The sequence below is a fragment of the Limanda limanda genome, chromosome 2, assembly GCF_963576545.1.
Source record: "Limanda limanda chromosome 2, fLimLim1.1, whole genome shotgun sequence".
Lineage (NCBI taxonomy): Eukaryota > Metazoa > Chordata > Actinopteri > Pleuronectiformes > Pleuronectidae > Limanda > Limanda limanda.
This window is the reverse complement of record NC_083637.1, coordinates 16,177,670-16,205,520: the sequence shown is the minus strand read 5'-3', so window position 1 is coordinate 16,205,520 and position 27,851 is coordinate 16,177,670. Positions and strand designations below refer to the sequence as shown.

The 27,851-nt window shown below is 40.7% G+C and overlaps 4 protein-coding genes across 4 annotated transcripts; 2 read left to right on the top strand and 2 right to left on the bottom strand.

The window, feature by feature from the left end:
• The first annotated feature begins 2,446 nt into the window (after positions 1-2,446).
• On the top strand, positions 2,447-12,477 carry gtf2e2 (general transcription factor IIE, polypeptide 2, beta). Its single transcript, XM_061089301.1, has 8 exons — positions 2,447-2,645; positions 3,751-3,903; positions 9,357-9,439; positions 10,053-10,160; positions 10,529-10,711; positions 10,915-11,008; positions 11,522-11,637; positions 11,764-12,477. Exons 2-8 carry the CDS (start codon positions 3,756-3,758, stop codon positions 11,878-11,880), a joined length of 849 nt encoding a protein of 282 aa, XP_060945284.1. The 5' UTR covers positions 2,447-2,645; positions 3,751-3,755; the 3' UTR covers positions 11,881-12,477.
• Positions 5,224-5,547, bottom strand: smim18 (small integral membrane protein 18). Its single transcript, XM_061083269.1, has one exon. It carries the CDS (start codon positions 5,545-5,547, stop codon positions 5,224-5,226), a length of 324 nt encoding a protein of 107 aa, XP_060939252.1.
• A 310-nt stretch (positions 12,478-12,787) lies between the features above and the next one.
• LOC133023125 (dynactin subunit 6-like) lies at positions 12,788-15,588 on the bottom strand. Its single transcript, XM_061090079.1, has 7 exons — positions 15,523-15,588; positions 15,269-15,333; positions 15,046-15,151; positions 14,418-14,503; positions 14,246-14,293; positions 13,966-14,108; positions 12,788-13,109 (listed from the first exon to the last, which is right to left on the bottom strand). Exons 1-7 carry the CDS (start codon positions 15,549-15,551, stop codon positions 13,017-13,019), a joined length of 570 nt encoding a protein of 189 aa, XP_060946062.1. The 5' UTR covers positions 15,552-15,588; the 3' UTR covers positions 12,788-13,016.
• Positions 15,589-16,514: 926 nt separating this feature from the next.
• On the top strand, positions 16,515-27,160 carry hgsnat (heparan-alpha-glucosaminide N-acetyltransferase). The gene is made up of 18 exons (XM_061084168.1): positions 16,515-16,749; positions 17,590-17,705; positions 17,848-17,984; positions 18,492-18,610; positions 18,753-18,822; positions 19,100-19,169; positions 19,615-19,718; positions 20,050-20,126; positions 20,271-20,301; positions 20,820-20,980; positions 21,131-21,246; positions 21,367-21,488; positions 22,040-22,166; positions 22,358-22,444; positions 22,552-22,629; positions 22,789-22,859; positions 23,540-23,652; positions 23,915-27,160. The coding sequence occupies exons 1-18, from the start codon at positions 16,539-16,541 to the stop codon at positions 24,094-24,096; spliced, it is 1,992 nt and encodes a 663-aa protein (XP_060940151.1). The 5' UTR covers positions 16,515-16,538; the 3' UTR covers positions 24,097-27,160.
• The last annotated feature ends 691 nt before the right edge of the window (positions 27,161-27,851 follow it).

Genomic DNA, 27,851 nt, shown 5'->3' with positions numbered 1-27,851 from the left:
CCAGGGACTTGAGTTAATTCGGGGAAGAATGAATTAAATCTTAGTTCACTGCTTTGATAAGAATCTAGTATGTGACATCAAACTAATCCTGACAAATATGTGTGCTTAAATACTGATTTGTTGATCCACTGTATGAATCACAAAGGGAAACCAAGTGATTATCACATTGTGAGGTTAAAAATACACAATTACGCCTCAGTGAAGAATTCACAGGATACAGGAGGAGAAATGTTGAAATAAATATAGTCGTACCACTTTCCGTCTGCTTCTCACTTTATTGCATGTATACGTGTGTGTATGAGTCGATGTTAAGTGGGTGTGGATGTGGGTTTCACACATGCACACACACACACACACACACACAAACAAACATCACAGATCACACTGAGAATATTTTAATCTCGGCATCTCCAGTTTTTGATATTAAGGCCCCGGAACAGATGGAGGATATGAGATAAGATTAGTTTGCACCAAAAATGTACATAAGCTCATATTCATTTTTCTAATTTCCCAGTGGAGAGTATCTATTAATAAACATTATATATCACAGTGTGTTGTGTGGCTTCTACAACAGAGAACACAACACATATCCAAAATGTGATGACAACGGACAAAGAAAATTTAATTCTTTTTCATATTCTGGTTATTGTTTCTCACTATGGGAGGTAAAAACCACTTCAGTACAATGAGTGTGCTCAGCATGAATAAATATGTTACTACAAACAACTACAAAAAACCTTGTAAGATCTGTTGTTGTAATTAAAACATGTGTAAGTCTCCAAAGATTTATTTTAAAACTTAGCTTTTTATTATCAATAATGTTCCTTTCTGAACAAATAATTTCCGGCTGAGGGTACAACATTATTATTGTTGTGATGAAATATTTGAGTGTTCCTTTTTTTCTTTTCTTCTTCACTTCTGCCTCCAGGTAGAATGAAAACAATGCACTGATGGGGTCACATGACGAAAATGATTTATGTATCAGCACATCAATGTTTTAATTTTATCTTAATTTGTTCCTATCTTTGTTTGTTAGTTTCTTTGTCACCATGATTTTCTCTCTCTCCCCCTGCACTGATAAAACTGTTCAGGTTGAACATACAGATTTTATCTTTTTGTTGTCAGAACAGATATTTGTGTGTACGAGGCAGTACCATGAAGGAACAGGTGAGGGGCGCCCTTGTGCCATGTACTGCCTCCAGCTCCACTTTCAAATTAATATTTAGAGGTGCAGTTAGTAAAGAACTACTGAGCACTGCTGCAGAGAAAATGTACTGAATAAGTACTCTTAATAATATGATATATCTAAAGAATACTTTTGATTAATTTTCCTATTCACCCAAACCAGACGTATATTTTAATATTCTGAAAGAAATATCCCTCCATCCATCTCCTCTTTCATTTTTATTCAGGTTATTTTTGCCTAATGGAAAACATCAATAAGTATAAACGAATCTGCACTGAACTCAAATTGTGTCTCTGATTTTACAATGTTTTTTTTCCCTCTTTTATTAATCATCAAATTTTTAATACAAATATGAACTGGAAGTGAGTTCCTTTAAGAGCAAATGTGTGTTTAGGTTCAGGTACTGACACTGTGTGTGTGAATGAGGGGTCTTTTCATTGCTAAATCATTGTTACTGTGAATAACCTTCCTATTAATCTCCACATTCAAATGTACAGTTTAAGTTAAAGTGGGAATTTGACCGCCACGCAGTGCTATACGCCATCTATCTATCTATAGACCTAGTGTGAAAGCTTGAGGCATACATCAGTGGTGCTAGTTGATTTACTGCCACGGAAAGTAAGTGCTGGTTTAGTCGAGGAGAGGTGTTGATTGGAGAGCTGCCGTTCAAAAACCACGACAAGTGTTGGAATGAGGGAATCTGATTTTAATCGGCACGAGAATGGGCTGTAATTATTTGTTTACTCTGATTAAATTAAAAAAGTTTTCCCCTGGAATTAATAACTGGCTTGAAAATGCTTGTTTTTAAAAATGTCACACTTTGTCTAATTAATCCAAAAAGTTTTGGAAATGTGTTTTGTAATTAAAGACTTTTGCTTTTGTTGTGCAAAAATGAAATTGTGTCCTTTTGAATTTTTGCTGTTCATTTAGTTGTAAAGTGAACATTTCTTAAGGAAGAATGTTGATATCCAACTATAAAATCATCAACACTATGAAAATAGCAATGTTTCCCTGTGATACCACTTTCTAACTTTCTGCAAAATTCCTCAAAAAGCCAAATAATTTACCTGGATAATAATCATTAATAATAATAATAATAATCCTTAGAATTTCAATAGTGCCTGTAAGTGCTCGGGCCCTAATGATCAGTGTCTGCAAAAAACCTTCTTTCCTATGATCTACAGGGAATAATTATCGTACGCGATGACGTATTCCAAGGATCAACTGTCGAATCCCGAGAAATCGAACAAGAACCGGAAGTTCAGCCTGTGGAGGAAAATGTGATGTTTTGTGTCTGAAGTTATTTAGCTAACGTCAACTTCCATGATCTTTGCAGGAAGATAAAGTGGTTTCTCTCTCTGGAAGGAAGCCTGGGTCCTTCCGGTGCATCACCTCTGATACTAGTTTGTCCTCCGGGACGAATCCGTCACTTTCTCTGAGAACCGGAACAAACTCTCAGGTAACGTTCGCTCATGACCCGCAAAGCTAACATGCTAACGCTAACTAGCCAGTGTTAGACTGTGTCGCAGATTCACATTAAACCTCGTCGGTGTCCGAGGATCCAAACAAGTAAACAGTGTTTGGTAAAGTGAGGCAGCGGCAGCCATCGCTGTTTCACGAGTTCAATGCCTCTCGATAAACATACAACGCCAGGCTGGTAAATGCATGTCTATGGGTAAATGAACCATGCTAACGGTAACTCAGTTAGCTGTTATGTGTGGGGGTCTCATCTCTGTTCAGTTCATATTAGTGCACAACGGTTTAATGTCCACACAGTCTGGCTGCTCTTATCAGCTACTAGTGTTCTCCATGCTCCATATCAACATGTTATCATCCTGGTTCTCCAAGAAGCCTGGCTTCATTGATTGTTTCTTTTTGAGGAGCCTCATGTCATATTCCACTCTCTTATTGTCATTATTTCTGATATTATGTATGATGAAGTCCACTAGTACCAGTACAGGCTGGTCTCAGTGGGAATACTGAGGCTGAGATGTCTGCTGGGTGGACACGGAGGAGACGGGGAACATAAAACACACAGGGGGTAAATCTGAGGGCGTCAGGGTCTCATGTTTCTCTGCTTGTTTTCACTGCGGAGCCCTGAACCCTTTTGCACACAGCTGTGTTTACATTGGGATCCCTCCTGTGTCCAGTGTGGGATATGAAACCGTTCACTCTCCTGGACGCATGATGAATAATATTTGGTTCATGCGAAACGTCGGCGTTTAACAGCTCGGCTGCATTTGAAAAGTTAAGAAGAAGAGTACGTGTAGATAGACACCTCAGAGGTGAATGCATCTCTTTGCCACCTCAAAGAAAGTGAGGGGAAAAAAAGTCCTGAATCTCCACCGATTTATCCAGATCCGCTCCAAAATGTCATGGAAACAGGTTCAGTGGTTGTTAAGTAATTCTGCTCACCAACTGACAAGCAACAGCAACTAAAACATACCCTCCTTGGGGAAATTATGAAATGACTGAATATCCAAAAGTAGCTTTGTTGACTCATATTTTGCTGACTATTTATTAAACTGTGGTTTTTAATTGTTATTTATTCTGTGCCCTATCAGCCAGGATGGATCCAGCGCTACTGAGGGAGAGGGAGCTGTTCAAAAAAAGAGCTCTGTCCACTCCAGCTGTAGAGAAGAGACAGACGGCATCAGACTCTCACAAGAAGAAGAAGTCCAAAGCAGACAAGGAGGGCTCGTCCAAACACGGCGCTGGTAAGTGAGGCAGGCAGCTTTCAAACGGATTATCACGTGTTTGATTGGAACCACTGTCGTGAAGTGCATGTGCAACATTTAGTACAGTGCTTTATACTGAAAAGAACACTGTCACATTATATCAATGGCTGAGGCAAAGCCATTCAGTACATTTTTCCGAAACTTCAAGAGAGTGCAATTCCATGAGCCCCTCTTATTCACAGATTCTGCCTTGTGTCATATAATTTTCTTAATTGCTTCCTCTCATCACAACTAAAAATGCTTGCATCTAAATACAGGGTATTTGTTTTAAAACCATTATTTTTACAATGAGCAGTAATTCACAAATCAAGATACTGTCTGAATATAATATAACATGACAAACAACCAAAGAATAGAGTTTGTATTCATCATCATCCCACTCTCAGTATAATTACTGAAAAATCTGCTTCTTTCAGCAGAAAAAAATAAATACTGGTACATAATTAAGTGACAATTTATTAGGCATTTTGTGGTAAGGCATATGAAATTATACATTGTCCTTAATATGACATGATAAAGAACATCACTGTGCAGCAACCAAGTGTCATTAGACATCAAATAATGTAATGCTTAACATGTTTACGGCACAGTTACACAATTTACTAAAGAGCGGAAAAACACAGACTTTATCCAATGCAAAGATGATATCCAACTTAAAGTTTATGTCTTTGCTGCTTGGGAAACAAGAATATGCAAATTCTTCTTTGTGTACAACATTTTACAAGCTCTCGTAGATGGTTCTCTGGATCAAACGGGTAATAAGTATTTGCAGTACTCACAGGGCAGGTGTCGCTGAACAAGAAAACTTGCTTTCTTTTTTAAATTTAGGATATTTGTTCCGATTAGTGTCTTTCTTAAGTTAATGTGTTTTGGCTTTTACTATATAAAAGAAAACAGAGTGAAAACTAGTTCATTTCAATTGTGTTTATGTATTTTTTGTATCACTCTTGGTGTCATTTTCCACTCTGGTGCCCTCTCCTTCTCCTGATTATTTTCAGGTGTAAAATATGGCTTTCAGGGTCTGCACTCTATGTTAAGTGGTAGTGAATGTATATGTGTGAGCGCTTCCTCATAGACAAAATAAAAAAGCTATTAAGACTAACTCCAAATCAATGAAATACTTCCCCCTTCCTTTTTAACATTATCTGGGCTCCCTTTTCATCTGTGAGCAGCTGAACTACTATTACATTGTTGTAGAAGTTCATTTCTCTGTGCATCAGGGTCAGCGCCTGTGCTATTGCCCGGCTCAGCAGTGACACCCCGAATTCCTTCAGTTCCTTTTCGTCGTCATTGCCGCCTTTACACCACCTCAGTGTGCGATTCTGGCTCCTTGCAAATGCTGGTCATGAGCCTGCTGCAGCTCCCCGGCCCCTCCTCCTGTAGCTGGTGATGTGTCTTCTCTTTGGCGCAGCACCCACAGTCAAGTAGCTCGTAGAGCACGGCCAGGGCAGCCAGAGACAGGACAGTGAGGATGAAGAGCAGGAGGATGACGAAGCACGCCACGTTCCAGCCGTCGTGGAAGGGGTAGACTTCCTGGACTTGCAAGGAGACGTGGGAGAGAGAGACGGCCTCTTGGTGCCACGAGATATTACTTGGGTTTATAGTGGCAGTGAGGTTGGCCATGATTTCTCCTTAAAAGCGACAGAAACAGAGACAAATATTAGCATTGAGTGTGGTTCTGCGTTTCACTTCAAGGTGGTGACGGCAAATTCAACAGTAATGGTTGATAAATACTTGTTTCCATGGTGAAAGAATGATGAATGAATTCCCCTTTAGGCCATTATATTTAAGATTGTCTTTCTTGTCTGAATGTGATGCAATATCTAAAACCTGACAGACTAGACAGTGTCTTTACCTCTAACAACAATAAATATTAGAAACGGTAAATGGTCCCACAGCAGAGTATCTCCGCCAAGGCCCAGGAGTCCCTTATGAAACCACATTTAAACTCACTGCATTCAGATTTTTATTTGGACATGCACTTAATTGGAAACACTCATAAATATCAGTCTCCTTAATAGGCCAAACTGTTTCAAGATACTGAGGTATATGTTGAAATATGCCCTATACTACTACACATAAATGCAGACATAAACATAACCTCCTTGGTGAACGTATTAATGTCTCTACGGACCCTGTGCGCTGCTAATGGGCTGTTTGTAAAAGACACATCCTCACTGGAGGGCACGGACTGAATGGGGAAGCCATTTGCTCTCAAGGGTTTCTGTCGGGTACTTTGCTGTAATGTAATTATTTGAGTACTACATCAGTAGCAGTCATCGTGTCATGTTGTAAAAAGGAATTGCAGTATCGACCTATTCACAGAATATACCTGAGGCTTCGTCTGTCAGAACAAGAAGGACTTTCACGTGTTATTGGAGAAATTGCAAATAATTTTAAAGAGCTAAACCAGACTAAGGCCATAGATAGGATGAGTGCCCAGTGAGCTGTGGCGTCCAGTTGAGGAACTGCAGTAAAGCAATGAGGAGAACGATGCATGTTGTCAGGCCATTTGTCTTTCTTCTGCAATACTTTCACATTTTAGCCAGCGCCTACCATTTTAAATCCTCAGGGAGCAGTGCACCCGTCTCTCTGCACACACACACACACACACACACACACACACACACACACACACACACACACACACACACACACACACACACACACACACACACACACACACACACACACACACACACACACACACACACACACACACACACACACACACACACACACACACACACACACACACACACACACACACACACACACACACATTTTTATTATTTATCTACTGAGAGCAAGGCAGCTGACCCAGATTACTTGAGTCAACCACTAAAAGAGGCAGAGAAAAGAGGGTCATGCCTCTTTTTACAGCATCCTGTCACTTAACTGTGTCTTTTTCTCCCCTTACACCTTAAACTGGACTTTTGTATGTTGAATAGATCGTTATACAACCTGGATGCTAAGTTGGTTGGTTTGATTGTAAAGATTACATAAAATGACTGGACAGATTCTGTGAAACTTGGCAGACGGTTGTGGTATTGGTCAGAGAAGGACCTATTACATTTTGGTGCAGATCTAGATCCGGGGGGCAGATCCAGAAATTTGTATCACTCATTTACCATTGAGCTTTAGGGTGTTTTTTGACATTGTCACAGATTAATTCATGAATCTTGATGGGAAAGATTCTGGTATATTTAGAGGTATAATATCTCCAGTAGGGGTGTGTGCAATTTGGGCAATTTTGGTGCCTGATTGAATTTAAGGGGACTATTTGGCGGAGGTGTGAGGTCTACTTAGTGCCATTCTAGTTTTTTTCTTTCTTTTTACTCTGCTTGACATGGGGTTAAGGTTACTTTTCGTTTTAAAACATTACAAACAAATATTGCTCTGCGTGTCACCATGCCAGTCAAATGTTTGGTTTTATTGTTGTATCAAGAACATTATGTGAAATTTCAATCACAGGTTTAGTCTGGTTGTGTTTCCCAACAGCACACTGCATACGTGCTGTGTGAAGTTGATTCGGCCTCTGTCCAGGCTGAAAATTAGCGTATTTCACCTTTTCCTACATGCCGACACAATTCCTGCCAGATAAGATTCTTAATGAGCCGCACCTCAGCCAAGCTTTAAAAGGTGCTGTGGGACTAGATGTTGTCCTCTTGTTTCACAGGCTCACTAAACACACAAACACAAACACACTTACACGCTCTTAATGCCCCCTGCTTGGCGCCTCAGTGCTGTCAGTACCATCAGTGATTTGTCTTGAGAGCTGCAGTTTATATCGACTCATGCATTTTCCACAAACACAGACAGACATGATGCAGATGAGTACACACACAGACACAGAAACGATTTCCTATTACTTGCTATACAAGCAGCATGAGTGCATACTACAGATCTATGATTATCTAATCCATTGCGTAGCTGCTTATTTTCCCCCTGAATGCTAACATTTTGATGTAAAGGTCTGAACTTAGTTGTTATATAACACACATCACTGCCTGAAATGGTAATTGCAATATTAGATTATTCAAATGTAGAAGGAATTGGCTGCTGAAATAGATTTGCTGCATTAAAGATGTATGACTTAACCTCATTATTTGCCAAAAAGCCTCAGTCATAGCTGCACGTTAAGACCCAGAACAGCCCGCAGCTTCAATTCACACCGTGGATTGTTGATGCCACACACCCACACAGACACACACACAGACACACACACACGATTCTCAGGATGCTATTCTGAAAAATATGCAGACTCACCTGTCTGTCTAGATCAGTTCTTAAGAAGATGCAGGTCAACAGATGCTCTCTCCTCTTCTCGGTGCTCCACCTATCGCTCTGTCTCCCACTCTCGTCCTCCCCCCGCGTTCACTCCTCGACCTGTTTTCCTCCTCTAGCACTCTCATGCACTTCCAGCCGTCGCTCGTGCACTCCCTCCCTTTGCTCCCTTCCGCCACTCCTTGCAGCTCTTCACGTCTCAGCTGAGCGGCACAGGCTCCTCCTCTCCATCATTGGCTCTCTCCGTTCTTTGCCCTGCCTCTGCACAGTTGGTTAAGCAGCCTGTCACAATCTCGGCGTCGGGCCCACGTCGCAGCTCGCAGCGACAGAAGCTCCCACCCACAGCTTGAATCATTAATGAGTCGGTGTCTGTTTTCAGCCTGGATTGGCGAGTGCTGACTCCAGACCTCAGACAGTCTCCTGGGGGTGGGAGGAGCATTGTTTTACTCCCAGGAGAGAGAATGGGACCATCTGGCTGTTCCTCTAATCACTCTTATCAAATTATGCTCTCATACTGCTCCAGCTGTGTTTTTAGAAAGGATGTTGGATAAGGCAGGTGATATTCTGTATTTTCACTCAAAAGACCAAAATCAACAATTAATTGATGCCACTAACAAGCCGTCTAACCAAAACCTAACATAGTAGTGATGGGAATTTTGGCTCTTTAAAGGGAGACCAGACTTATTGCCCTTTTCTTTTCGAGAGACATCAAAAGTACAGCAGTTCTTTCTTTTTTTATTTGAAAGGGAGCAGGGGGCTACCAGGTTTTATGTTTAAAATGTGGTATACCATTGATATGATACTGATGGATTTGAATTAGAATCAAACTAATTGTTAGAATCAAACTAACATCCCACCAGTTTATTTGTGTGAACTCGATTCACCTGAACTAAATTAACTTTTTTGCTTGATCTAATGTTAATTATCAGTATTGTTGAGATTACACAGGGTGATGCCTTATCAATGCAATGAATGAGGCTGGACAAGATGCCCCTCCCCCTTTCCCCTCTCAGCAATGAAAACCATATGTTCTCACTCTTCATGTGAAAGGGGAGGGGCTTTTCCCCCAAACCTGTAGCTCCTATCAGCACATTTGAATAACATTATAATATTTTACTTAATTGCTCTTTCCTCCCTTTTTTCAGAGTCGAGTAATGGCAACATCAACATCAAAGCAAGCTCCGGGTACAAATTTGGCTGCTTGGCCAAGATAGTCAATTATATGAAGGTAAGTTTTCCGGAGAAAATGTCTCTTGTATTAAAAATGTATTAATCCTTTTCTCTGCAAACAACCTCTGTCTTAGACATTTCAGCGTCATGGATGTCTCCTCTCCATGCTGCTTTCAGCTGTCACAATAGCCTCTGCATGAGTCCCAGATTTTTAACACGTTGACATCTCCATCAAAGCTTTTGAAAAGCTTTGACTTGTCTATTGTGTCAACCAAGTGAGTCAGTTGTGTCCCCTTTGTAACGTTTGCTCCCCGGCCGTCCTTTTGGTTTGTAAACAGCTCGTTCCTCATGCTGTGGCTCTGCAGAGAGGCTGCCAGGCCCCGTCACACTGTGTGACTCATCCCTCGCTGCAAAGTCACTCTCAACTTGACAGCTTTTCTTTGAGTGTGCGCCTTTTTGTGCCATCTGTTGAATAGTCGAAAGCAGAGTTCAATCTTAAAACCTGACTGTTGGACGAGAGGCACAAAATTAAACTTAACAAAAATTCTGTCGGAGGTGTAAGATGACGAGTTGCTCAGATCGAATGAGTGCTAAAGAATATGTTTAGTTTTTTTACTGCGAGTGTACTTTCTGTTTGTAAATTCATGTGCTTCTCTGTGCTTCACTCTCAGACAAGGCATCAGAATGGGGACACGCACTGCTTGACCTTAGAAGAGATTCTGGATGAGACCAAGCTTCTGGACATCAGCATGAAGCAGAAACATTGGCTCATGACTGAGGTGTGTTTCTTAAATTGTATACAACCTTTTTATTTATTATCAGGAGTACGTTTGTCCTGCACCATTACGCTAAGCTATTTTACATCTGACGTAATAACACTTGATAGCCCTCACAGACATCTGTAGGCTTCCTTCTCACTTCTATAATATCATCCAGTATTTAAGATAGAAGCCAGAGATACGTAACAAATCAACACATACCTTCTAGTTACCTCTATAACCTAAAGAAAAGAGATGGTGTTCTTTTATGTAAATATAAAATATAAGTTTTTAACCTGATTTTTGAAGTTTATTTTTTGTGGTTTACTACTTAACCAGCGAGCTTAGAATTGGGAATTCACTGCTGTACATCTCCCTGCAAATGTCAGGCTTTGGTCAACAATCCCAAAATCGACGTGCGGGATGGAACGTTTGGCTTCAAGCCCAAGTACAACCTGAAGGACAAGAAAGCCTTAGTGAGGCTGCTGGACAAACACGACCAGCTGGGCCTGGGAGGAGTGCTGCTGGACGACGTAGAGGAGGGGCTGCCCAACTCGGCCAAAGCCATTAAGGTAACTCATAGTAAATATAAAGTATCACTTCACAAAGGCTACATCCACGCTGCTACAGTTACACCTGCTCTCAACACGCCTCTGGAGTTTTCCTTAAAAAAAAAGAAAGTTTCAAATCACTTTTGGACCCATTTTAGTTATAATCTCCACCCTTCTATCTTGTGTGAACATTGAGTAATGAGCGCTCATGTGGTCGTTCTCAGGCTTTGGGGGATCAGATCATCTTTGTGACGAGGCCAGACAAGAAAAAGGTCCTCTTCTACAACGACAAACACTGTCAGTTTACAGTAGATGAAGGTGAGGATTAGTCTTTGTGTGTCAGTTGTGGTGTGTCAGTCTCTGTCTTGGTTGTCATTCCGTGTGTCATTGATCCTCTTACACAATTCATGTATCATCAAAATGCACAACAACCAACACTTTTAAATACCGTCATCAAATAAAAATGTGGCATTTTCTTCCAACAGAGTAAAATTTTGAATTGGAACTGAGGTTCACTATAACATCAAAGTTGGGGTTAACTAGGAAACCCAGGTTTTCAATTGCTCTGAAACGTCTGACTTTGACATGGAACATTGACGTTTGTTCAAACAAGCAAATATGTCCTCATGTTAAAGGCCATTTATAAAGGTGACCAATGCACAAATACAAGATATTTCCAAAATGCTCTATATTCATTATAGATTTATATCACATTTATTTACCAGCCATATTTTGGTATTCATTTTTATGTTCATAAATGTATTTGGTCAAACTCATGATATGATTATTACATCTGGGTCTTCAGTGTATCTCTCCTTCTGTAAAATGCAGAATTCCAGAAACTGTGGCGGAGCGTTCCAGTTGATAACATTGATGAAGAGAAGATCGAGGAGTACCTGAAGAAACAAGGCATCTCCTCCATGCAGGAGACGGGACCAAAAAAAGTGGCGAGTGTCTTCTGTTCTCATATCTGTTTAATTTTTTCAGTCTCACATCCTTTTCACATTGAATTATTGATGTTTATTCTTAATACATTAAGCGTCATAATCAGAGGTGATTGTGTTTCTGTGCAGATGCCAGTTAAGAGAAAGAAGCAAGGTGGGCAGAGGAAGAGACACTTCAAGACCCACAACAACCATTTGGCCGGTGTTCTGGAGGATTATTCAGAAGGTGTTCCTGCAAAGAAGTGAAGTCCCTTCACTCAGAGGAGCAGCAGAGTCCCTTCATCAGTACAAACACCTTTGTTGGGTGTTAGGTCAAACAAACTGGCTTCTTTTCCTTCTCTGCAACCCTCAGTGATCAGTGATCGTGTATTACATGATGTGAAAAGCCCCCATGTTGAGGAATCCTTTTCAGTTTGTTTATTGATCAGTGATGACCGAAGGACACTGGAGGAAAAGTAAAAGAGTATTGAGACCGTTGAGGACAGTGGATGCTCTTAAGGGGGCGCTGTAACCTTACTGTTAAAATGTAAATGAGTTAAAGTGTGTAAATACTTTTTTTTCTTTATTTTACTTGGAGTACTGCAGAGAGGTGTGTGCGTGTGTGGAGGTTTTATGTGACATGGCACCAGTCGTCTGACGGCTTCCTTTGATCAGGAACTGCAGATGTTTTGTTGTGCAGTGCATCACACTGATGTCTCTTATCCAGCAAGAAACATCTCGGACATTACCTTCTGTGAAATTAAAAAAATATTTAAATTCTTTTAATTTGCAGCACCTTGTTATAGCAGTTTAAAATATGGAATTTGTTTTGAAATTGTTTTAATAAATTACACTGTTACAGGATATTGGATGGTTGCTTGACATTTTTATATATATATATATATATATATATATATATATATATATATATACACACTGTAGTGGCAACACTTCTGACTGAATTGCCATTTTAGTTTCCAACATTAAGTATTCATATATATATATGAATTCAGGTTGTAAATCAATGGTATTTCATAACAATTATCATTTAATACTGGTATTTCCCTTTTTCAAATGTGGATATATCTATGGTTACTCTTACTGTAACTGCAATATCATAAATTAACTTAATATAAAAAGAAATTATATGCACACTTCTTTGATTTGAGGTTATCTAATTTATTATAGAAAAGCACATCAGCACAGCGAAATAAAGATGAAATGCTTAAATCTGTTTCAGTTAGAGTAGAAAATATTAATCGGCAAGTGAAAATACTTACTGATGAAGCCAGCTGCTTATTATATATGATTATATACATTCATGCTTCCTTCCAGTTAGCGCTAATCCTGACAAGGTTTTATCAGCCATTTATAATTCAACTTGAAAGCTAGAAAGCTAAATTTTAGCTGGCAGTGTGGCCGGCTTTGACAGTTTTCTTTAGATGGTGGTAGTTAGGCAAAATTTTCATCAGGAAGTCGAGCTGGAGAGTCTGGGGCTGTGAAGGCAACAAAACAAATGTTTATTAACGAATGGTGATAATCACAATGTGTGTGTTTCATGATGCTTTGCCATCTGAACATTTTGCACCAACTCAAAACCATAGACAGCCGAAATACTAAGATTTAACGTTTCAACTTGGAACAATATGAGGAGACTATGGAAGAAAATGACAAATGGAAATTTAAATGCGTATCCTGTCCCCAAAATTGTGATATAGTAGATTTAATTTACGATAACTAGAGCCCCACTTTCCTTCCTCAAATGTAGATTAATCCAGTAATGTACAAAAACTCATAAAAATCTGCTTGAGTGCAAAAATTAAGTTTTAATTTAAGTGGAGGGTCATAAAAACATCAGGCCCGGGATGTTTGAGCTTCACTTTATACTTTTATGTAATATTTAAGTCAAACAGTGTGTTTTTTATGAAGCACTGTTAAAAACATGATTACTTTTCATGAGCTTTCTCTAATGAGGTCATAGGACAGACTGGTTAGAACCCTGCTCATATTAGCATGACCAAACGTTTCAGTATGTACAGTATGCACCTGCTAACACTCATGTATAAGCATATTTGGATAATCCGTCACTAAGGTTGTAGTATTGCCGCACTGCTCAATCCTTAGTATTTAACATTGTACTTAAATACATTAGACACAGTCAAAGTACACGTTCACATGCAGTATTATGTTTAATACTGATAAGGCGGATGTAATAGCAGTAAAACCTGTACAAGTACAGCACAATTTACACATGACTGCTTTATTTATGAAGTTGCATTGCTGATTACAAGCACAGGGTATCCATCCCAGGATGTAGGACAGGCGTGTGTGTGTGTGTGTGTGTGAACGTACCTGTGGTCTCTCTGTCTGAACCCGTCTCATACACCCGGAGCCATAGATGACCGTGTTCTCAGGTATGACCTCACACGTGTTGACCTGACAGAAAGCTCCGATGATGCAGCCACTGGTGAGGATCACATTCCTACCGACGTCAGCTAGGAGGGGGACAGATGATATTTGATACAGTTGGTGATGGTGTTCGTCTAAATGCTCCGACCTCCTCTGCAGATGTGAGTTTCACTTTCTAACATCACTACACAAACACACACTGGAAGCAACACGAACATCCCACCTTTAGATTCTATCACATTGTTGTCCCCGATCTTCAGAGCTTGTGATACTGTGGGTCATCAGTCAAGGCAAAGTTGTGCTATTGGTGGTCAACAATCAGAATCAGCAGATTATTAAACCTTAAAATCCCCTAAATAATACGATGAGACCGCTCGGGCGAACAAAAAGGATACCACAGCCGACTTCAAATACATTGTTGATGCCTATGGTCATTGTCTTTGGTTCCACCTCCGAATCCGGTGTGATGTTTTCAGGGTAACTGCAGGTGGGGCAGAGCAAACGGGTTGGTGGTTATTATGATGCAGGTGAGGACGAGGATCACAAATCAGAGGCAGCTCATATAAGAAGATGAGAGATGTTGTTTCCTCTGTGTATCTACCTCAGCTTGTAGAGTGGATTTCTCCCCAATTCGCTCCTGCTCCTGTTTTTTAGATTATTTAATATATAACTTTTAAATCTCATCTTCGTCAGTCCCAAAGTTACATTACAGATCCACTCGCTTGTTGAGCTCCACACCATAATCTAAGATCTTCTAATAAAGAGTTGCAACTAGGTCCTCAGTGGATGACCGGGCAAATGTGATCCATCACCTAAGGAGATTAGACTTCAGCACTTAAACCTGATTTCAAATTTGGTTTAAAACATGTTTATGATAAAGCCTCTAATGCCTGATTCTTACTGCTTTTTTCAGTGTTTTGTTTTATGTTGTTCTGTGTTGTTTTAAAGCACTTTGTAACCTTGTACAGAAATAGGGTATTATTATTAGAAGTAGTAGTAGACAGTGATGTACAGGGAACCCACCTATTGATAATCAGAGCTTGCTCCTCGATCAAATTGCCTTCTCCAATCACTATGGGTCCTGCCTCTGCAATAATACGAGCTTTTGGGTGCACCACTGTTCTGGGGCCTGAGGAAACAAGAGGATGACAGACGTGTCAGTGGCTCAAACAAAGTCGGACTCGCATGGATGTGCAGGTTTTTCGCTAAGACACCAGTGTCCAGAAACAAGAGGGGGACATCTTACCGATGGTGACATCTCCTCTGATTTCACTTTCCACACAAACTACGGCTCCAGCGGCTATTTTCACACTGTAACACAGAAGAGGGACAAACAAGGCGTGGAGGTGTTAGCTTATGTTGCTATTGCTAACCCTTGGGAAAAGCCGATACAACTCGCAACATGTCCACTTCACTGTGGCTATGGAGACACTGAGCTTTGGTACTGTTACTATTTAATCAAGCGGCCAAACTTCATTGACATGTTATTACTCGCGTTACCTTTTCTGGGCACTTTGTTTATCTGCCATCGTGACGAATGATGTCCGGTGAGAGGCACTAGGGATTAACTCGGTTTTCGACTAGGAATCCTTGCATGATCGCGTCTGCGCATGCGTCAACTGGCAGATTTGATGATCATCGTTGTTTGATTTGATTAGATTGTAATTAGGAACAGCTCAGTGCTTTTTCAAAGCTTTAATTCTTCTTCGTGCTGAAGATCTGTTTTTAAACTCTGCTGCAGAGTTGAGTCATTTATAGTCTGCTGATAGTTTGAAATATATTCATGTTACCACGGCAACAGGGTCCGCGCAGGAAGTGGAAAACAAGTTCAGCAGATCAGTAGTCCTATGGTTGTAGTCCATGTCTGGAAATGTGTCTTTAAGGGAATGTTGCTGAATCTGATCTAATGCAAATCCACAATGCAAGATCAATGCAATTAAAATATTCATAATCAATAAATAAGTTGAGTCAAATGAGTTATCAAAAAAGTTAAGTAAAAAATAAGTCTGGTCCCTCTGTAACAACTATATAACATCAACGTTGAATACATGTAATGACAAGCCTCTTAACCTCTTAACTTGTATCAGAGTTCTCCCCAAACGCTTATAATGTTATGATTAAATGACATATGTTATCTTGCTGATATGTATTGATTATTATTTAAGTTGATGGATCTTGTCAAGTAAATTTTAATTAGATTAGCTGTACGTGGCTGAATGTGTACATATTCTGTAAACAGTAAATCCCAGTAAATCTGACTTTAGTTCTCACAAGACATCTCATACGATGCCAACATGATGAGGCACAGATTGGTTCCACTACACACATTACAACACACACACACACACACACACACACACACACACACACACACACACACACACACACACACACACACACACACACTACAAAACTACAACACTATTACTAATAGTAATAGGGTTATTGAACCTTTGAGGAGGGCAGCGGCCTGGTTTCGGTAATAATGAACTTTGTCCCTCCTCGCTCCCTCTACAATGTCAAAACAAGAAAGGGTCGGAAGTGGAATCAGTTATGGAAAAGGGGAAACTGAAGAAAAGTCCAAATCCACATCTTCTTCGGTCGAGGGGGGGAGGCAGCACAGACAGACACACATGACAGGACTAGAGAAACACATGTTCGTCCTGGCTGCCACTGCTCTGCTGGTAGCTGTGTGTGTGGCTCCACTGGCGCCTGAAGCTTCTGCCTGTGAGTAACCAGCAGTGTTTACCACTGAGAACCACCAGTGCTAAAATAGTTAGCAACACAGCTAGCTAACATGTCAACACTTGTTTACATGAACGCCTGCCTGCCTGTGTGTGTGTAGATCCCCTTTCACCAATGAATGAAAGTGTCATTCGTGGAACATGTGATAATAGTCCGTAGCTTGATTAAAGTATAATAGGCTCGATTAACACTTGCTAGCTAGGAGCTAACTCTAGATCAGCATCGACTGGAGGAATCCAGTCAGCAGTGGAAGTCTGAGCTCTGCATGTTTGAACTTCCCTCCTGCGGGTGTCGCACGGATTAATCCAGCATGTGACCATGGGGCTGTGCAGCCGGGACCTCAACCCTCTCACATGCCTCCCTCCTCAGACACTGCTAGCTGCTAGCTGCCTGTAGCTCACACTCAAGCTGGACTGGTTCTTCTCTCCAGAGACCTTTCTGTAGAGCCAGCTCACTTTTATGTATGGAGTAAGTTTCTCAGCAGCAGAGAACCATCGCTTTGAGGTGAGTTAGTGAAAGTGGCTGTAGCGAAGCCTTCAGGGTTTGTTTATCTCTCGTCGGTTCAAGTTCTGGCAGCTGGGATTATTCTACCATCAGGCTTTTGGTTCTAATGCAAACCAAGTGTTTCGAGTTTCTTGATGATTCAGATGATATCTATAACTGTGTCTGCTGAGAGGGGTGTGGTCAGACCATAGACAGTATGGGTCAGACCCACTGTTGAGCAGCAGCAGCATCATCTGCATGTGTTCTCCTCCTGCACAGCATATGCACTTCAACCTATATACAGTCTTTTATTTCAACCAGTGTCTCTTTTTTCCCTAGCTGGCTCGACCCACCACAAACACAGGGTGCTGAAGATGGACGAGGCCTTTCTGAGAGTCAACAATGAGCTGGGCTCTGAGGTGGTGGTGTCCTGGGTGTCAGAGCGCTGCTACCAGGTACACTCACTCGCACACAAACACACACACCTTCTCTTTGACTTCAGTTTGTTCGATGGTTGTATGGTTTTTATGTCAGATGAGAAAGAAGATGTCATTTTATTTTTTTTTATCTTCCTGGTCTTGTGTCTTTCTGAGCTAGTGCTTGTACCAGCAGCTGGGAGTGGTACCAGCTGCGCCCAGTCCTGGAAAGCCCAGTTCGGTTGACTTTGTTGTGAGCACACAGCATGAAATAACACTACAGCTCAACACCACCCCTGTCAACCTAGAGCATTGCACGTAAGTTTAATATCACTGACATCTTTCCCACACATGAGAACTAGGCTTTTTTTTTTCACTTTATACAGTAAATGTTCAGGAATAGTACAATTAATACAATTGACTGAGTAAATGGTCCCAAACAAGTAACTTCTATAATTTGTAGATATGCAGTCATGTGACAGTAATCCAAAGCTGGGCTAATCATGAATGAATAAATTAATATAACAATTCAGGGTCCTTACGGATCCTTAACAGTCGAGATGTTGTGAATCAACATTAAATAAAATACTGTTTGCATATCTAACCAGCATATGAGGAAAACAGACTTTTTAAAAAGAGCAAACTGTAAAATTAATTTCTTGCGCATTTTATCCATGTGACTTTGGTGTGTTGAATAGTTATCTTGTTACAGAAACACTATTGAATCACAGTTTACATATTCACATCCATGTAAGGATATGCCCTTCATATATTTATAGTTTGGCTGGCTTGCTGTGTGTTTAGCGTAACGTCTTTCATCCGCAGGGTTCCCTTCCACTTTGGGGAGCACGGGAACTACTCTCTGTGGGTGAAAAATTTCAACGACTCCTCAGTGGGGAATTGTTCTGTAGTGACTGACGCGGACCCCATCAACAGCTACATACGTGAGTCCACCTAACACCTTCATTAGCTTGTGTGACATGGAAACATGTCGTCTTATAAGTGTTGTTATAAGTGCTACATTCACCCTTACAACATTGTACATGTACATGCTACATCTAACTGATATTGTTCCACTCTTCACAGCGATATTAGTGGCTTTTCTTATCTTTGCTGGACTGATCTTGATGTCCTGCATTGGCAGGATAATATTAAGGTAATTAATCTGTATGCACTAAATTCCCAGTTAAAACTGTTATAATACCAACAAAATCAACTCTGATAATGATGTCTTAATGTAACAATAACTAGATTGCATTGGATTTGTATAATTAGTTAGATATTTGTTGTGGTCCTGTAGAATAATAACAAGTTTAAAAAAAGATTATTATTAAGCCCTGAGATGCACTGCTGCTTTATTTAGTGTATTGTGCACCTTGAGCTTGTTCATCTTATAGAAATACTCTTAACCTGGTTGAACACGTCTTGTCCAGGCTTGATGTGGTGAGGAATATCCTCTTCCGAATTACTGGCTCGATGGAGACGGAGAGGCTCATCAACTCTGTGAGTGTTAATATGTAGGGAGCTTGTCATTACACCACACGAGTGAAGCAGCCTAATTTTCATGCTGTGACTAATATTAATTTGTTTTTAGTGAGTTTTCTGACACCCTGTGTTTGTTAAATACATTTTAAAGCACTTTTATTATTAAACTATCTTAAATAACATTATTGCATACATTTGTTAGAAAGGTGCATTATTTGCTAAAATCCACAAATATATATGCAGGCTTCATTACTCGCTCTCATCAAATATATTAAATATTAACTAATATAATGAATAGTGACTCAGAATCATTTAAAAGCTGCTTGTGACTTTCATCATTTCATTTAATGTGGTTCCCCAAACAAATGGTTTTAACCGCTATGCATGACTCGTGTCTTCGTGCAGACGTGTGTGTGCTTCCAACAGAATAATGTTAATATTTGACTGTAATTTCACCATCCAGGAACTGGGCTCCCCTGGCAGGACAGTGCAACCAGTGACTGACACCATCCTCCCTCCTCCACCCAACCCCAGCAAGAGGCTGCGATCTCTGGACACATTCAGAGGGTAAACCCCCCTCCACATCCCCTCACCCCTCTTCATCCCTGCAGCTCGACTTGCTCAGAGAGACACTGCTTCTTATTTGAATTACCACTTGATCTGATGTGTGACACTGTGTCATTGGGTTCTCGCTGCAGCGTGACATTTTTGCAGCTGACACCCGAATTGTCAGTCGTTAATGAACCCTTACTAATTATATTAACAAGGATGCATATACTGAAGTAGCATATTTGTTTCAAGCAACATTTCTCTCAAAGCGAATCCTTTAGCTGTATTTCATTAATCTCTTGCTTGTGGTGCTTTTCAGTTATGGTGCATTTTCTGTGTTTCCTGTCAGAATTTCCTTAGTCATTATGGTGTTTGTGAACTATGGAGGGGGCCGATACTGGTTCTTCAGGCACCAAAGCTGGAATGGTGAGCCCCGACTGGTTCTTCTTTTATTGTTGTTCTTTTAAACCATGTTAGTAGTTCCTCCCAGATCTTTGTAAGCTGGCGCAGTATTATCCTTGGTATTGTATTCAATGTATAAACCTGTGTTTTCCACTTGTCTCCTCACAGGTCTAACTGTTGCAGATTTAGTCTTCCCTTGGTAAGATCAATTTCTCAGATTTGCACTTGTATGTCTTGGCTACTGTAGGATAGTTAACCCCACTCAAAACAATGTTAAAGTGTTTCACAATTAAAAAACATGTAGAGAATAAATTTAAAACAACTCTGTCCGCTTCGTCTTTAGCCGAGAATCTGTAACAATTAAAAGATCCTACCAGAGGATCTCAAAGTGGGAGCAGGGTTGTATGGGATAAAAGATCAGATATGTATCTCAACAGAGTTCCAGAACCACAAACCCATTCATTCCTACCCCTGTAGATTAGCTGAATTTGCACATTTGTCCCAAGTGAGGTGAAATGCAGTTTCCAGTGATTTAAGCATCCATTACCTACTGTCTTGTTTTCCCAGCTGGTGTGTTGGGTAGCTAACAACAGAGGTTTGTTCTTTTGCAGTAAAGTAGACTAAATTTCACCTGTCAATTAAAATAATAAAACCTTTACCCGTTCCCTTGAACGCACTGCTCTCTGTTCCTCACGCTGTGTTTCCCTCCTCCACCAGGTTTGTGTTTATAATGGGGACATCCATTGCAATGTCAACCAACTCCCTGCTGTGTGCAGGCTCCACTCGCTGCTCACTGCTGAGGAAAACTGTGTGGAGGAGCCTGCAGCTCTTCATCATCGGTGTCTTCATTATCAACCCAAACTATTGCCAGGGACCATGTGAGTTTAAACACAATTCTTACATGTTGATGGCAAAATCCTAAACCCTGTATTTAAACCATTATTTAACTATTATTCTTTGGTGTAATTTGTTCCTTTCTTGACCTGTTTGACCTGTATGCTCCCACTCCCTCCTCATCCACCCCGCAGTATCTTGGGACAACCTGCGAATCCCAGGTGTGCTGCAGCGCCTGGCCTGGTCCTACCTGGTTGTAGCCTGCCTGGATCTGCTGGTGGCAAAAGGTCACCTCGACATCCTCACCACGGTCAGCTCACAGCTCCGTTTTACCCACGTTCTTTAACCTTCTATTTGTTGCTCTGCTTGCACAAGAGTCCCCTGAAATAAACTCAAACAAGTGTTTGATTAGTGATTGTGTGTTTTCCAGAGTGCTTGGTGGTCTCCCTTCTGTGACATCTTGCTGTACTGGCCAGCCTGGCTGTGTGTGATCCTCTTGGAAATCCTCTGGTTGTTCCTCACTTTCCAACTCCCGGTTCCAGATTGTCCAGCGTGAGTTGACCAGGGCGTGTTTTTGTGTCTCTTTGAGTCCATGTTATAAGGAACGTTTCCCAGTAAGCAACACGTAATTGTCTAGTTCCAATGAGTATTTGTGTCATGTGTCTTTGGTCTTATGTCTATGTGCTTTTATAGTGAAGCAACATGTAATGGCAGTTTGGTCTGATATTCGGATATGTTTCACTCAAGTTTTTCATTAATACGATTTTCAAAACCGACAAATGGTAACTTTTTGTGTAGATATTTATTTTTCTGTTCCTTTTTAGTTTTCATTTACGTACATTTACTCAACATTGATGAAACTTGTGCCTTTTTTAGAGCGAAATTAGCTGATTTTTAAATGCAGGTAAATGCATTGACAAAAAAACTGATAAAATGAATAGTGGTAGTAAATTAATAAAGTGTCCACATTTAAATCAGATCTGAAAAATTGACTCTTCCCAAATCCTCAGTCGAGCTTGTATTGGTTTTCAGATCTTATCCCTCCTCTCGATGGCAGTTATCCCACATTATTGACACTAGCTTCACCTCACTCTTTTCCACAGAGGCTATCTGGGCCCAGGTGGGATTGGGGACATGGGCCTTCACATGAATTGTACTGGTGGAGCAGCTGGTTTCATTGACCGTTGGCTGCTGGGAGAGAACCACATCTACCAGACTCCGTCGTCACGGGTGAGTTACCACACACGTTTAGTCTTTTTATAACTTGGGATGTGGAAATTTTAGCTGACTTATCAGGTTTCTCTCTCCCAGGCTAACACACATTTCTAACTCCCAACCACGTTGACTTGACAGGTGATGGTGGGTTAAACTGCACCAGGACCTATTTACAAGTTTCCACTTCTGTTTCTATTTTAATTCAGGTGATTTATGCAACTCGCATGCCCTTTGATCCAGAAGGTGTCCTTGGCAGCATCAACTCTGTCCTCATGGCTTTTCTTGGTTTACAGGTTTGTCACATGAATTTGTCTCTTTCTTTTTTTTCTTTTTTAATTTTAATATTTCTAATGTCCAAATTGCCATTAATAATAATTTGTTGTGCTTTTAATTTCCCCAGGCAGGAAAAATTATCTTACACTACAGAGATGTCCACACAAGTATAATGTCAAGGTTTCTATTATGGGGTCTCTTTTTGGTAAGCACTCTATGTTGCTATGTGACGTTTTAGATATGTATTAAAACAGTTGCTCTTCAATGACTCATTGCACAATGTCTTTGACTTTCCCCAAACACATTTATTTCCAGGACCATTTCCCCTTCTTGCTTTTATAATAAACTGTCTTGTGACTCTCAGGGAGCCATATCAGCACTTCTGACCAAGTGTTCCACAGACCAGGGCTTCATTCCTGTCAACAAGAATCTATGGTAACGTTTGCTTTCATGCACTTTCAAATGGAACATTGTTTGGGCAGCATTTTATTTATACCGCAGCTGTTGACTGAATGTTTGGGGAAGTTCTAACTGTCCTAAATATACATCTCATCATTAAACACACACACTTTCCATCGCAAAATAAAGAGATGTGAGACATGGTAAGATTTTGAGAACAAGTTCAAGCTGGACACCCATTCAGTATTCATAGTGCATTGCTCAGCACAGTCAGAGGTTGCTGAAGTTTATCACAAGCCCCCGTTATTAATAATCTATCCACTACTTTCAGAAATCTCTCAGAAGTCTGTATGTGGCTCGTACATCTCCAGAACCGTTCATCTTATCAGCTTCACACTTTACATGTGTATTGTTAAGGGCCCAAGGAAGTGCCATGTTGAATTTGATACGATTTTGAGACATGATACCGATATAAAGGGGCATTTTTGATCATGACAACAGCGTGTTCAGGACAATAATAACTGAGTCTCCATTTCGGGGTTCTGCGGAGTAGAGCTCCACCAAACTTTGAATTGAGGGCTAACTTACAGGTGTGTAGTTGTGTTGAGGGAAAGCATCTCTCTTAAACCACAGAGAAATTGTAGCAGATTTCTGGACAAAGGAAACTAAAAGACGTCTTTAACACTTGTGCATGTTTCTGTACTCTTGCTTTCTAGGTCTCTGTCCTATGTGACAACACTGGCCTGTTTTGCCTTTGTGCTGCTAGTGCTCCTCTACTTCATAGTGGACGTACAGAGGTGGTGGTCTGGAGCACCTTTCTACTACCCAGGTTTGTAATATCATCAGACATAAAGCCGGCTCAGTTTTTAGGAATTTGAATTTTTGGACTGAGAACCAAAAGGCTGGCTTTGATTTCCCAAATTAATACAGTTTGATATGATTTTTTAAATCAGGGTTTTGTGGTTTGCTTTTAGCAATTATTAAAATTAGTACGTCTATGAAACCAGTGATCAGGCATTGTCTGTCTTATAGTGTACTGAGAAATTAAATCTGCCAAATTTACTAACTGGAAATTCTGTCTAAAATTTTAGGTATGAACTCCATCCTCGTGTATGTGGGCCATGAAGTGTTGGAGGGATACTTCCCCTTCCGCTGGCGTATGACAGACAGCCAATCCCACGCTGAGCACCTCACCCAAAACCTTGTGGCTACTTCCTGTTGGGTGTTCATCGCCTATGTGCTGTACAGGAAGAGGATTTTTTGGAAGATTTAGAGGGAATCCCTGAATAACGATTCCTTCAAGTAGCAGAGGACATTGATGACATCAGAAATGCTGGAGTCCTAAACTGAAAACCTTTGGAGCACAGATAATCGGGGACTAAAGATTAATTTTGGCAAAACTATGCTGTTTCTCTGCCTCTGAACATATATGGGGTTCTTCTTACAAACTCTTTAGACACAATTTTTTACGACCATTAATGTTTTACAGCTTTTTTCCCTTCAGATATGAAGCGTCTCATATCACCACTGACTCAGGAAAAACTCAAAATTTTTTGACTTTGTGTTATTAATTCAGGTTTCATTCCTCACCCTGTGACACACTCTATGTTTAACAAGCGCCTTGTTAACTTCCCTTTCTTCTGCTGCCACCGTAATTACAGCATTTCTCTGAAAGCTGAAGTTGTTGTTTTTTTTGGTGAGATTGTGTGATAATTTTCCACTACACAAGGTGGAAGTGATATTTAAACAAAAGTGGAACAGTGTGTCAAGATTTTGAAGTAAGAAAGTTTCGCCATATTAAATTATTCAGTTGTCTGCATATATTTAATTATTCATCATTGTAGGGTAGACGGCCTTCTCAATCCTCAGCTCCTTTCAACCCTCAGCTCCTCTCAATCCTCAGCTCCTCTCAACCCTCGGCTCCTCTCAATTCTCAGCTCCTCTCAATTCTCAACTCCTCTCAAACCTCACCTCCTCTCAATCCTCAGCTCCTTTCAATCCTCAGCTCCTCTCAACCCTCAGCTCCTCTCAATCTTCAGCTCCTCTCAATCCTCAACTCCTCTCACTATTCAGCTCCTCTCAATCCTCAACTCCTCTCACTATTCAGATCATCTCAATCCTCAACTCATCTCAACCCTCAACTCCTCTTAAACTCAGTGGTGGGAAGTAACGAAGTAGAAATACTTTGTTACTGTACTTAAGTAGATTTTTCACATATCTGTACTTTACTTGAGTACTTATTTTCCTGACGACTTTTTACTTTTACTTGTTACATTTGAACAAAAATATGTGTACTTTCTACTTCTTACATTTTCACACTGGCTCGTTACTTGAGCAGCGGAGGTTGGCGCAGCACACCTCTACGCACGGCGCACCTCTCTCTCTCTCTCTCTCTCATCTAGGGTTCAAAATTTGTAAAATTATACATTATATACATTATATTCATATTGTTGTTATAATTTTTTAGACAGTTGAGATAAAGCTTGAGGAGAAACATTTTGGGTTGTTTTGTGTCTGTATAGGCCTACTATAAAGAGCACTATTTTTGATACTTAAGTGCATTTCAACACCAGATACTTTTGATACTTAAGTACTTTTAATATGAGCTACTTTAACACTTTTACTCAAGTCATTTTCTGACGGGTGACTTCTACTTTTACCGAAGTCACTTTCAGGTAAGATATCTGTACTTTTACTCAAGTATGGCTTTAAAGTACTTTATACACCACTGCTTAAACATCAACTCCTCTCAATCCTCAGCTCCTCTCAATCCTCAGATCCTCTTAATCCTCAGATCCTCTCAAGCCTCAGCTCCTCTCAATCCTCAGCTCTTCTCAAGCCTCAACGTCTCTTAATCCACAGCTTCTCTCAATCCTCAGCTCCTCTTAACCCTAAGCTCCTCTCAACCCTCAGCTCCTCTCAACCCTCAGGTCCTCTTAACCTTCAGCTCCTCTCAACCCTCAGCTCCTCTCAATCCTCAGCTCCTCTCAATCCTCAACTTCTCTCAATCCGCAGCTCCTCTCAAGCCTCAGCTTCTCTCAATCCACAGCTCCTCTCAATCCTCAGCTCCTCTCACTATTCAGATCCTCTCAATCCTCAACTCATCTCAACCCTCAACTCCTCTTAATCCTCAACTTCTCTCAATCCTCAGCTCCTCTTAACCCTCAGCTCCTCTCACTACTCAGCTCCTCTCAATCCTCAGCTCTTCTCAATATTCAGCTCCTCTCAACCCTCAGCTCCTCTCAACCCTCAACTCCTCTCAATCCTCAACTCCTCTCAATCCTCAGCTCCTCTCACTATTCAGATCCTCTCAATCCTCAACTCATATCAACCCTCAGCTCCTCTTAATCCTCAGCTCCTCTCAATCCTCAACTCCTCTCAATCCTCAACTCTTCTCAATCCTCAGCTCCTCTCAACCCTCAGCTCCTCTCAACCCTCAGCTCCTCTCAAGCCTCAGCTCCTCTCACTACTCAGCTCCTCTCAATCCTCAACTACTCTCAACCCTCAGTTCCTCCCAAGCCTCAGCTCCTCTCACTACTCAGCTCCTCTCAATCCTCAACTCCTCTCAAGCCTCAGCTCCTTTGCTAAACAAGGATCCAATGTTGTGATATAAGATGCTGTATTTTACCAAGCACTGAGGGGAAGTGAAGGAGGCCACATCCGCTGACTGTTGAAACCCATTGAGGTTTGCTGGTTTTGCATTTAGATTAAATGCATGTTTGTCATCAATAGGTTAACAAAAACAGAAGTCACTGAATTTCCCTTTTTATTTTATTACAAATGCCCATTTTTACTTTTGCCTTTCCAGAAATTATTTGTCTTTCTTAAATGAGGCATGAATTTCCATAAAGAAAGTTTGAGTTTTTTGTCCATAATGTAATTTACCAGATTATTAGATTTTATTTAAATAACGTTATTCAGTTATTTGAACACATGCTGAACATAAAAAACTGTCACAAAGGGAGAATTTAAATAAGAACTGCTTTGAGACTCATGTTTTTACTGGGTGTGCCCGTGGGTTTCCCTTTTAATCTGCCACAGAGTGTATATTTAATCATGTCATATCTCACTACACAACTGTTACCATTACTCCCACCATACTGTTTAAATGTTCCCCATCTTGTGATTGGCCGTTATTCTAAAAATAACTCTCGTGAACTGACTTTACAAAACCACATGTTCTGTATGTAGAGGATCTAAAGCCTGAGAGAGACTTTTGAATAATTGTTCATCTTGACTGATGGAATTAATTTTGTTGTACTTTTTATACATTTACTTTTCTTTTTTTAAACACAATTGAAATAGTTATATCATGTAATATATCACATTCTCAAGTACTGCTGCTGTTCTTTCTTTATTGATTACTACATAATGATATAATAAATATATAAAAACAATGCGAGCATGTAACGCAATGCATTGTAAAGATGCAGTGGAGTGGATATATATTTGCTGGCATATGTAGTGGAGCAAAGGGGGAAAATACCTGAAAATAAACCTACTAAAGTAAAGTAGAGAAACAGAAAGTACCTCCGGACGCTGTGTAAAGGTCATGTGAAGACGTTTAAATGTCTGTGTTAGTGCTTGTGATAATAATCTCCAGGCTGTGTACAGAGGTGTGAGTTTGTGTGTATTGCTCAACGAGCCTCAGTGAGTCGTGGGAATCGAGTTTCAGTTCGGCTGCCATGTTCAAAAAAAACAAAAACAGCAGCGAGGGGGAGTTATCGCGAGATCTCCGCGCTGCCTCCACTCATGTCGACGGTGAGAGTTTTCCTGCTCTCGCGCGAACACGCAACTTTCCCACGCCTGTTGTTTTGGCGTCTGTCCTCCCCCCTCCCCCCTCCACTTCTTCTCACCCCTTTGCCCCGTCACCCCCCCCCCCTCTCTCTCTCCCTTTCTCTGTCTCTCTCTCTCTCTCTCCCACTCCCTCCCAGTGTCTCTCTCTCTGTCTCTCTCCCACTCCCTCCCTCTCTCTCTGTCTGTGTCTTCTGTGGGTGTGTGAGTGTGTGTGTGAGTGTGGGTGGGGGG

Excerpts from the sequence above, each read along its gene's own strand:
- gtf2e2 (XM_061089301.1), top strand. The coding sequence starts at position 3,756 with ATGGATCCAGCGCTACTGAGGGAGAGGGAGCTGTTCAAAAAAAGAGCT. Across the intron at positions 3,904-9,356 it reads CTCGTCCAAACACGGCGCTG|AGTCGAGTAATGGCAACATC; the intron begins GTAAGTGAGGCA and ends CCCTTTTTTCAG. Across the intron at positions 10,712-10,914 it reads ACTCGGCCAAAGCCATTAAG|GCTTTGGGGGATCAGATCAT; the intron begins GTAACTCATAGT and ends GGTCGTTCTCAG.
- smim18 (XM_061083269.1), bottom strand. The coding sequence starts at position 5,547 with ATGGCCAACCTCACTGCCACTATAAACCCAAGTAATATCTCGTGGCAC.
- LOC133023125 (XM_061090079.1), bottom strand. The coding sequence starts at position 15,551 with ATGGCAGATAAACAAAGTGCCCAGAAAAG. Across the intron at positions 15,334-15,522 it reads AAACAAAGTGCCCAGAAAAG|TGTGAAAATAGCCGCTGGAG; the intron begins GTAACGCGAGTA and ends TCTGTGTTACAG. Across the intron at positions 13,110-13,965 it reads TTCAGACAGAGAGACCACAG|CCCCAGACTCTCCAGCTCGA; the intron begins GTACGTTCACAC and ends TTGCCTTCACAG.
- hgsnat (XM_061084168.1), top strand. The coding sequence starts at position 16,539 with ATGTCAAAACAAGAAAGGGTCGGAAGTGGAATCAGTTATGGAAAAGGG. Across the intron at positions 20,981-21,130 it reads AAACTATTGCCAGGGACCAT|TATCTTGGGACAACCTGCGA; the intron begins GTGAGTTTAAAC and ends TCCACCCCGCAG. Across the intron at positions 21,489-22,039 it reads CCGGTTCCAGATTGTCCAGC|AGGCTATCTGGGCCCAGGTG; the intron begins GTGAGTTGACCA and ends TCTTTTCCACAG.